The following is an 11,684-nucleotide window of genomic DNA, read 5'->3' as shown; positions in this document are numbered from 1 at the left end:
CAACGAGATATCCGTTTTAACCAAATGAATTTTATGTTCTGATTCAAGATTTATTACGAGGCTTGAATTTCATTTCAACGAGATTCCAGTAACAACGAACAAAATTTACGGTCCCTAGAAGTTCGTTGTAACGGGATTTCACTGTAATTGGTAATTGCTGCTTGTCCCTCTTTACAATGATTCTGTGACTCCTTAGGAAGCCGTATCCTACCAGGGATGGACTGGGACCCCTAAAAGGGCGGTGGACAAGCAATCCAAGGGCGCACCGTTTCTAAAAAAAAATAAATAAATAAATAAAATAAAGGGGGGGGGGTATATATTTAAAAAAATAACGCTTAATTAAAAAAAATCATATGCATTTTTGGGAAGGTTTTCGCTTGGAGCATAAGGTGTTAATGTCCCCCTTGGGGAACTCTAAGGCCTAATTCTACTGCAGAAGAACAAGCACCGTAATTCGGTACTTGTATTGTTTGAAATATTTATTCTAAAATCTCATTTTAAAACTTTTTTTGGAGTGGAGAAAGAAAGAGTTTTCTGTTATAATTTATTCTGTTAACTTCTGTTTGAATCTTTGAACATGAATTTAAAATGAATTTAAATCATGCAGCCCAGTACAAAAAAGGGCGATGCGTCTGGAAACGCGATGTAAAATCGATGTCATATAGGAAAATGAAAGAAACAGAAAAAGGAAAATGAAGTATCTAACTGTTGTTCAAGCTAAAAAGGAATTTTAAGCCATTGTTTTATTTGTTAGTTAAGTAAAAAATCAACAATTGCATCAACAGTAGTAACGTCAGAGCATTTGAAAAACATTGTGACTTGTTCATGCATAAAAAAAAAAAAAAAAAAAGCAATTCCTATGCCTGGCGGAATTTTTTTAACGTTTGTTAACCCTCTTCCACCTGGCACTCCTGGTTGGAGTTGCTAGAAGTGGGGCGAAAGCGATTATTGAAAGCAGTTGTTTTGTCGTCGTCTTTGGCTATTCGTCAATCTATCGGCCACATCTTCCTACACTGTCCGACAGTGGCACAACCAGAATCTGTTTTTTTTTGGGGGGGGGGGGCTTAAAATTTCCCGAACCTGCTAGGGGGGCAAGGGGCCGCAGAAATTTTTAAAATTGTAGTCCTAAGAAAGCAGTTAAATACTGAGAAATTGTTCCTATATTTAACGTGAAAGTAGAGTTGGATTTCCTTTCTAAAAAAATTGAAAACTGTTATGTGGTTCATTGATGGCAACCTTCCCCTATAAGTCTCGTGTTTTCCTATCTACGACAAAATGAAGTGGTGCGTTTCCGCTTCGAGTTCACCTGCCATCTCTCCGTGGTTAATCTAAACCCGGTATTTGTCGTGACTAAACTGTAATTAACTGTAATCTCATCAATCAAAGAATAATTGCAATCCGCAAACCACCAACTAGCGAAGATCTTAACCTATAAAATTACGATGGTTATGGAGATTCGAAGAGAACTCTAAACAACATAAATCAAGAGCTTTGCTCCTTGAAGATTTTCGAATGATGGTTAAACGTTAACGAAAGCACGATGGTTAACGAAAGCACGTTAACTACGTTCAACCGTCGTGTTAAACGTTAATAAGCCCCATTCTGGGAAAATATTAAGAAACTTACGAGCTTCAGATTTATTTCCAGAAACAACCTGCAAATATTCCTGAAGTAGAGGATGGTATTTGATGGTGTCTTCTTCTAATAATTGATTGAAATAAGTCTCAAACTCAGGAATGGTAGTCGATTTCGGGGACAGTATCAGAACCTATAAAAAATTAAAATTATTAGTTTGAAAAAATGTGTCAGTTTTGTTATCAGAAGACTAGAACATTTATTTTACTTTTCGAGGAAAATTATCTCAATTCTGGTTCAATTTCCGTAAATGTGCAATTTATAAATTTATAAGTGAACTGAAAATAAAAACTTTTCTGACCACTAGATGGTTGATTGAGTTAGTCGGTTAGGGTATTCTTATTACTAAAGAGCAATTTCATTCTTAAACATTCCTAATATATTATTAAGTGTGGAACTTGGTTCATGACGGATAAAAATACTTTATTGATGAATGTCACTGTTGAAAAAGGAAACTGAATCAAGTCTAACAGTTCTGCTTCAGCTTTATTCGTGATTTCAATAAAAAGTGATGCAGCAACTCAGCCAATGAACACGTCCACCAGTGAACAGACAAACAAAACAAAACAAAAAAAAAAAAAAAAAAAAAAATAAAAAAATATTAATTTGAATTTTTGGCATCTTGAATTCAAATTATGTTTTTCGCAATCACGAGCGTGTGTGTTTGAATACGCGTGTGTGTTTGAATACGCGTGTGTGTTTGTGTAGGCGCATGTGTGTGCGTGCGCGTGTGTGTGTGTATGTATGTATGCATGTGTGTGCGTGTTGTGCATGCAGTGCTGTGTGTGTAGGCGGTGGTGTGTGTGTGTGTATGTAGGCATATGTGTTTGTGTCTGTGTGCAGGCATGAGTGTGTGTATGTGTATGTAGGCGTGTGTGTGTATGCGAGTGTGTGTAGGATATGGAAGCGACATGGAGACGGTTTTCGCAAGAGGAGCAGCATCGTGAGGCCGGTCGACGTGGCGGTGGTGCTGGCAGCGGATGCTGGTGGGAAAATAAAATGATAGGAATTAAAAACAGTCAAATGAGAACAATAAGCAATCGTGATTGCTCAAAAAAAAAAAAAAAAAAAAAAAAAAAAACCCTCAGTGGTCATGTGGATTTTTTGCTTTCAATCAAGTTTCAATGAGACTTCATACTGTGTATTTAATTTACATTATACTCGTCTTTTATAAAATAATCTTTGCTCATTCTCTTCTTTTGTTTTCTGTGCTTTATGTTTTTTTTTTCTTCTCACTTTTTCAATATTAATATCTTTTCATGGATATTCTTTTCTTTACTTTTCTGGATTTAGTTTCTTTTTGGAATTGTCATTCACTGTTGCCAATTCATGTTGGTAAAAATCTTCTTGAAATCATAATTAAGATAAAATAAATAAATAAATAAATAGAATAAAAAAATAAAATAAATAAATGAACTGTTCGATCACTGAAGAGTACTCATTCTCCGGTCAGGGTCAGACTACCCCATTTATTACTTTTTTAATTCTGATATTTATGAGAAAATTCACTGAATAAAATGCAGAGTGTACTTAACACTAATTTAGTTTTTTTCTCACTATTTGAGCGGTTGATTCCACTAATGCAGCAATGAAAAGGTTCTCTAATAATCATTTTCTCTAGATGTTTTCTCTTACTTTAAGGAAAAGTAAAAATACTACATGTCTAAAACTTGATCATCATAAGATTTATGTTCTTTCATGAAAAACTCTTTAGTGCGAGATTTCATTGATTATTTTGAAATGCTTGACTAAATATTTTGATTATTCTTTTTCTTTTGTGATAAAATTTCGATTAATCCATCTACGGTGAACTGAATTTATGTGAACATCAAAGAAACTATAATGACTCATGAAGTGAATCATTTACTCTCGGAGACGTCAATCTATTATGGCACTTGAAATGAATGACGTCTTAGACGCATCAAAGTCTACAGTGGCACAGAAAATGAATAGCGCCGCCTCGGAGACATTATAGTTTACTATAGCACATAAAATGAAGGGCATTTTAGAGACATCGAAGTTTACATTAGCACATAAATAAATGACGTCTCAGAGATATCCAAATCTATACTAGCTCTTGAAAGGAATGCCTTCTCGGAAACAACAAAATCAACAATGGCTCATTAAATTAGTGTCGTCCATCTGCAATGGCTTGTAAAATGAGTGACGTCACTGAGCAATCAAAGTGTACAAAAGGGCATAAATAAATGACGACTTTGAGACATCTAAGTCTGCAATGGCACTTGAAGTGAATGTTTTCTCGGAAACAAAAAATCTACTTAGGCGCATAAAATGAATGACGTTTAGGAGTCATCATAGTCTACAATGTCATATGAAATGATCTAACTCTACAATGACTCTTAAAAGGAATAGGTACTTTCTCGGAATCAACAAAATCCACAATGCCTCATAAAACGAATGACGACTCCAAGGAGTCGCCTAGATCTGCAATGGTACACAAAATGAATGACATCTCTGAGTCATTCAAGTATAGAAAGGCGCATAAATAAATGACCTCTTTGAGACATCTCAGTCTACAATGCCACTTGAAATAAAAGCCTTCTCGGAGACAAATATATATATATATATATATATATATATATATATATATATATATATATATATATATATATATATATATATATATATATATATATATATATATATATATATATATATATATATATATATATATATATATATATATATATATATATATATATATATATATATATATATATATATATATATATATATATATATATATATATATATATATATATATATATATATATATATATATATATATAAAATAAAAAATAAATTAAAAAAAATTTAAAAAAAAGAAAAAAAGAAAAATCTACAAAGGAGCATAAAATGAATGATGTTTTAGAGACGTCATAGTCTACAGTGGCACAAGGAATGATTGACGCCTTGGAGACATCTAAGCCTTCAATGGCCCTTTAAGTGAAGGCTTTCTGGAAAATAACAAAATCCACAATGACACAGAAAATAAACGTCATCTCTGAGACCTTATTGCCAGGCCAAGGGTGACAATTATCTTAATTACAATTTGCAATTGATTTTATAAATATGTTAACGGTTACTTCTCACCTTTTCTAACTTCCGAAGTTGTTTCTTTGAAAATGTTGATATTATTTCAGATGCAATGTCGGACGGAGTCACTATAACCCATGGAATTTCGGGTAGAGAAGTATTATTGACGGTTCGCAATAGATGAAGAGCCTGCTCTGGTCCCAGCAGGAATACAACAGCTTTGAGTCGTGACTGCAATATAATGAATTAAAGAGTGTTGGTAAAACACTGCAATATAATAATTAATGAAATAAAAAAAAAATAAGTACCATGTTTTTAAAATGAACTAAAAAGTATGAAATAATTTCTCTAATCTTCATGTAGATTTAAAAACTCATACAATTTCAGAATTTCTTAGATTTTCTGCTTTTTAGTATTGTGTGTTTGAAATGTTCCATTTGATTTTAATACTTCGAATAGACAATGACTGATACGGTTAAATTGACTATGACGGAATTCAGTAAATTTATTCAATCGTTAAAATAAACTTAAGCAATAAACCGCATCATAAATAACATTGTAATCCTAAAAAGCAATTTCTATGTATGACATAGGTTCTCTCTCCATGCAAGTACAATATTTTTATGTGGAAACATTAAAAAAATACTACATTTATTTCTCTGTGAATGAACTACAAAAAATATACCAGAGATGAACTAAGCAGAAATAAAAACGCATATCTACTAAAAAGTTGCAGTTCAACCTAACATTTTATTTACATTGAAAGTCCACCCCAATTTTGAAACATCTTTTACATATACAAATTGCTAGGATTTTGCATATTGTTTTAAACATTTTAGGCAAATTGTAATAAAAAGCATTGTTCAACAGTGACCCTGAACAACAATGAATTTTCAATTGAAGGCTGTTTTAAATTTTTGCATGAAATTAGTTAAAAACAATTATACATAGTTAACGTTCTAATTACCTTGGATTGTTTGAAAAAAAAAATCTGATCATAGAAAATCATGGGTTTCAATGGATTTTTTTTTTTTTTTTTTTTGTGCGAGTTTTTCGGCCTTAGAGGATTTTTGCAAAAATGTGGATAAAAATTGGAATAAACTAATAACTAAAGGTTAATTAATTAACCTGATTATGGAATATTGCATTGTTATCGGATCTGAGGTTACATGCAAAAGTTCAAAAGAATCCGATCACAGGAAGTGGGTGAAAATTGTGTCGCAAAATTCCACCCGAACCGACACCAATGAAACCAAGTTAATAAAAACATGGTAATAAAAAGGAAATGTCTACTTTAATCATTTTTTTCAATTGAAATAGTATGTAATCACTTTCAATTAGAGTCAGTTAGGGTGAATGGATACAAGCTGCATAACCTTACAGGTAAGTGGCTATTTTCAAAGTAAATTATTGGCAAGTGACGATTAGGCAATAAAGAGGGAACATTCTGAAAATTTCGCATATTATTTCGAAACAACTGTGATGGTGTCAGCACTGAAAAAACATGCTTGACAAAATTGAGTCATCTTCCCCCTCAAATAGATCTACAAAAGCTAAGTAAGAGGTTAGACTTATTTTTCACGTCGAGTCTTATTAAATCTTTAGGTCATGATCTTCACCTTCTCTTCTATTTTTGACGTGCAAGTTATGTTTAGGTGGTTCGAACTACCCCTTACAACCAGAAATAGATGGAAACAACTAAACTTGTCCTTCTTCCTATATTTTTTGAAGATTTCGTTTTAGATTTTAGTTTACATTTTGATTTAGTTACACTTTTGCGTGTGTATTCTGCAAAAAATTTAGTGCATATATGTTTATTATATATATATATTTATTCTTTTTGCAATATTTTATTCAGTGAATTATATCTTGGTACATTTGGAGGTTGCATACGGTTTATGGGTCACAAAATGAGTATCACGGCCGCAGCCAAGAATGAACATTAAGTCGGTCTTCAGCTTTTATGGAGGGAGCGCAAAAAATGAAGCATGCATTTTTCTTAGTATCATGGAAGTTATGATTCCCCTCCCCAAAAATGATTGCGGAATATCCCAGTACGAGCCAACATTTTCTCAGTACGGTTACTTCCGGACCTGCTCCCCCCCCCCCGTGTTCTTTTTGGCTACGGCCCTGAGGAGTATTATTGTTTTAAAAATTCTAACACCTCCAAGCTGATTGTGTATACCATAACCTAAGGCTAAAAGCTAAGAGGTGGGGGTGTTGTGGAGAAAAGTGTGTATACCATGGTCTTCCAACATATTTTGTCAAAAATATGGTTTTAAAGGCGATTATATTTTAAACAACAGATGTGCCAGTGAAACCTCCCAAAGAAATTGCGAATGTTGCACCACAGCTGCGTGGAATGATGTGGGTAAACATGCAATTATTTTGCAATGTTCTACAGGCAGCAGCGGGTATAGAATCTCTAATGGCCATAACTTATCCACAATAAAAAAAATCCCTTGATTGTATATTGCTGGTTCTGAGTACCTTTCCGTACTGCGAAATCATCTTTAGAGTGGATAGAAAATCATCGTCGTCGTACTCAGTGGCTTGCTCCACCTGAATCGGCTGCATTCCAGACACCTGGGCTTGAGCGGAAAAGTCTCGGAAGAGGCTGGTGGGAGGGTCGTCTTCAGCCATCACGGCCACATCGAACAGTCCCATCTTCCGCAGGACACTGACTGCAGCCTGCATTAAAGAAATTAAGCGTTAAATAAAAAAAACATCATATGTTTTTGGCGAAGATTTTAGTATGTCACCAATTTTATACATATACACGTATGGGTATTATCAGTGTTCAATTATACGGGGGTAATCGGTGCAAACTAGAGGTAGGCGATGTCGTTCTTTTTAATGAACCGTTCATCAGAGGATCGTTTATTCTTTTACTCCGGTCATTCAACTCGTTCATTTGAACGACTTCGTTAATTTAAAAAAAGCTGCAGGTGATTTCTCTGCACGACATACTCACGTACATTTAAAATTTTTCATTTGATCAGTTATATTCTTTGAAGGAAATATAACTAAAATTATCTAACATTAAGAAAATATGCCTACGAAAAATTAATCAAAAAATATTTTAGTCAGATTTAGCATGTTCAAATAAGCACACTTAAGCTGCTTCTTCGTCAGTGTGAGGGAGCAGCATACCCTAAAAAGAGCCTCATAGGTTTCGGAACGCGTCACGAGTCAACAAGTAAACAAATCGATAGCGTTTTTTTTTTAAATATAAAGCGAATGTTGAAGTAATTACAGAACTAATGTTCTTAAAAGCAATTTAGAATATGATTTGGAAAAAAAAGAAAAGATGACATTAATTTAAAAAGAATTAACGTAGATACAGCTAATTTACTGTAAACTGGTTTCAAAGCAGAGTTCTTTTTCTTTTCTTTAAGTAAACATCTGCCTTTTTAATAAAAAGTGGCGTAAGTTGTCGAAACCGATCTTTTTTGACACCAAGCATAAAATATCTATCCACCATGACATCTACCCAAAAGAAAGAGATGTATTCCTTGAAATATTTTTTCCTAGCTACAACACTGTATATTAACATAAAAAAACTATATAACCAAAAGTATTGGGACACTTTCAACAATTCACATTTTTACGAATTTCTCAAGAAATAACAGACTAATTGCTCTGTAATTTCTTTCATATAAAAGGTATACTCCAGCTGTCATTTTCCAATAAAAATTGAATTTACTATTCATTTAAGGATCCAGCAATAAAATGAGAAACAAAAATTGGCTTTTGATCATCCCTCACTGTAAATAGCAGGGAATAAGCAATAAATTTCAAAAATAAGTTAATAAACTATGTACAATTTATTTTTGTATTTTCGTTAAAGTATCTCTTATACCTAAGGAAGTATAAGCATTTCTTTCATAAGTGCAAATTTTCTTTGAAGATTTTCGGCTAATAACACGCAAAGTTTTCCGTCAAACGTTACTAAACTTTCAGAATATTTGATGGCATACAAGAGAAACATAATAATAAAATTTGAAATTAAGAGAATGAAAATTTAATGGAATATGAACGTTTAAAGCAATTGATTTTTCAATGCGCATGCGTGAAAAATAGCAATTCATAACTTTCGTAATCCAAAGCCCATATAGATGCTGCAAGTCATAGTAAAATTCCAGCTGGATATCAGTAATAGTTTAAAAGTGGTGAGCGATTTAATGAGCCGAATTTCAATAATTCTTGGACAGGCGACGAATCGTGAGGGTTCATTCGCAAATAATCTGTTTTTGTCATGAACCACTCTGCATGATAACAGGAAAATGTTGACAGTTTGCGAGGTTTGTAAACGATCCCTTACGATTCGTCGCTATTCAAGAATTATTCAGATCCGGATAATCAGCTCGCTGATAACTTTTTAAATTTTAAGGATACCGAGCTGAAATTTTCCTATGAGTTGCAGTATCAACTGGCGCTTTGGATTACGAAAGTTATAAATTGCTATCTTTCGCGCATGTGCAGTGAACATTCAATTGCTTTAAACGTTCATATTTCCTCAAATTTTCAATATTTTAAATTAAAATTTTATTATTATGTTTCTCTTGTATGTTGTCAACTAATCTGAAAGTTTAGTAACGTTTGACAGAAAACTGCCAGTTATGAGCCAAAAACCTTAAAAAAAAAAAAAAAAAAAAAAAAAAAAAAAAAATTTGAAAGGAATGCTTATATCTCCGTGGATATAAGCGATGCTTCCGCTAAAATATAAAAATAAGTTCCACATAGGTCGATGACTTTACAGCTCATTTCCAGTTGTTTACAATGAAGGTTTTTCAAAAAACTTTTTCGTTTACTCAATTTGTTGGTGGCCCTTAAATGAATAGTAGATTTATTTGTTATTGGAAAAGTATAGCTGGAGTAGGAGAAACCCGCTTATATTGGACCACTGCTTAAATTGGGCAAGGGACTTAAAATCTAGCATAGAGTTATGTGCTACACTCTACCGGTGTACAAAGATTTGTGTCTCAAACCGTTGAGGATGAAGTTTCGTCACATTTCGATCTGCCTAGCTTGAGTTAAAACGTGATTTGTGTTGAAAACGTGTTGGATCTTATTTTGGGAACTTGTATCAAGTAGAATAATACTAAAATTCGTGAACTGAAAAAATTGCCTTTTTAGTCTCAATAAATAGTATTTAATGGGGATTACAGCAATGTATTTACATGCACGATTGGGAAACTTGTTGACAAGAAGTAAATAAAAGAATAAAAAATGGTGTGTTTTCCTTTATTGGACCGAAAATTTTTCCTATATCGGACCGGTGGTTCAGTTTAAGAATATGTACTTAAGCAAGACTTTTTATTTATCGAGTTATAAAAGAAGTGATTAGTATAACTTAATAACGAATTAAAAATTATTTTGATCATACTTTAACACTGATTAAGGAAATTCATTTTGACTTTTTGTTTTTTTCAAGCACACTTTCTAAAAGCTGCCACCCATAAAACTAGGTGTTTATCCAAAAAGATTCAATTTCAGTTTTGTTAAATATAGTTTTTCAATTTGGCTGAAATTTGTGTTTATTTATTTCACTTGCTGACTGATTATTTTAAATTACAAGGACCGGTATTCCAGTTTGAGAACATGAAATTCAAACAAACTTTTAAATGTTTTATAGAAAATAAGATAGTGGTGACATTTAAATGCGCATTTAGAATTACTTAAAATGTAAATTATAAGCCGTATTAAAGCATTCACACTGGTTTTTTTTAAGTAAGTTGCTTAGAAGCTTCAATCTCATAAAATAGATTTTTTCCTTCTTTTTTTTTAGCCAGAAGCTTCAATTCCAATTTTGTTAGATACAATTCCTTTAAAAAAAAATTGGCTGAAATTTGTGCTGGTTAACCTTTTTTTTTAAAGCTAATTTCTTTATTAATTACAAGCTACGTTAATTTCTATCATTTTTGGTTTAAAAAGATGTCTAAAAGGGGAAATGTGGTTCATAGGCGGGAAAAATAAGCTGTTTGTAGGATTGATGATATGGGGCTCTTCTATAAACTTGGCTAACAATAACAGGATAATAATAATGCTTCCTCTTCCAACACACACTAAGCATCGTTTACAGCCTTTTGACGTGGCCTTTTCCAAGCCTCTGTCCACATATTTCAATCGAACCTGTGACACGTGGATGCGAGAACATCCAATGAGGTCCATTACCCAGCACAAAATAAGAGTGGCCAATATTTTGTGTATGGATTCTCTAGAACAGGTGTTTGAACTGTTTGTATAATTGTGTTGCAGCAACCGAGTCAGAAGTTTGCAGTCCAGATGAGAATACCAAAGTAAACATGCTACATGTTCGGTGTCAGCTGTTCAAGATGCAAAAGAACAATGTAAATTAACACTAGTTCCGAGGAATCAGTGGTTAGTTCTCATCAAGTTATAATCGTCGGTTCTATTGATGATTTTGTGAAGGTGGCACACATATTAAATTTGCATGAAAAATGGAAGGCAGATAGAGGAAAGCTACTTTGGCAAACATTCTAACGTCATCGCCACAGATAAAGGACACAGAAGAAAAAAGGCCACAAAAGGAGGAGCAAAAAACCGTGCAAAACAACTGGTATTGCAATATTGGCCATAAAGATGAAGTGCAAAGTATGATTTAGTGTGTGAAATGCCATCAATGGGTTCATCAACACTGCGCCAAGTTAGCCCAAAGCAAAGGAAATTCTATTGCAAAGCTTGTAAAAAGAGTACAGTTCAAATGCAAGTTATTATATCATTTACTGTTACGGTTCAATTTAGGAAATTATGGTTCAATATAGGCGCATATATTCCTAAATTGGACTTTTGCAGCGTTGTCAAAAATATTTTTTTTTAAAAAATTATTATCATATTTACAGAGAATGTAAGTACCTATGTCGGTTCCTAATTAAATTTGGCTTCAGATGCTCTATTTTTTATTTTTGTTTTGCTTCACATTTAGCGACACGGGACTCTTGTTCTTTGGGGGTCCAATATAGGCGGTC

At 33.1% G+C, this 11,684-nt stretch overlaps 1 protein-coding gene across 1 annotated transcript in view; it reads right to left on the bottom strand.

Annotated features, from left to right (window-relative positions):
• LOC129231254 (uncharacterized) overlaps window positions 1–11,684 on the bottom strand; it is a 143,827-nt gene that overhangs the window by 24,995 nt on the left and 107,148 nt on the right. Inside the window, exons 5-7 of the mRNA XM_054865536.1 lie at window positions 7,183–7,383; window positions 4,750–4,923; window positions 1,627–1,768 (exon numbers count right to left, since the gene is read on the bottom strand). Coding sequence (XP_054721511.1) covers window positions 1,627–1,768; window positions 4,750–4,923; window positions 7,183–7,383 — 517 coding nt within the window. The remainder of the gene's footprint in view (window positions 1–1,626; window positions 1,769–4,749; window positions 4,924–7,182; window positions 7,384–11,684) is intronic.

The sequence above is a fragment of the Uloborus diversus genome, chromosome 1 (genome assembly GCF_026930045.1).
Source record: "Uloborus diversus isolate 005 chromosome 1, Udiv.v.3.1, whole genome shotgun sequence".
NCBI lineage: Eukaryota > Metazoa > Arthropoda > Arachnida > Araneae > Uloboridae > Uloborus > Uloborus diversus.
The sequence above is the reverse complement of the archived record's forward strand: the minus strand, read 5'-3'. Positions and strand labels throughout refer to the sequence as shown.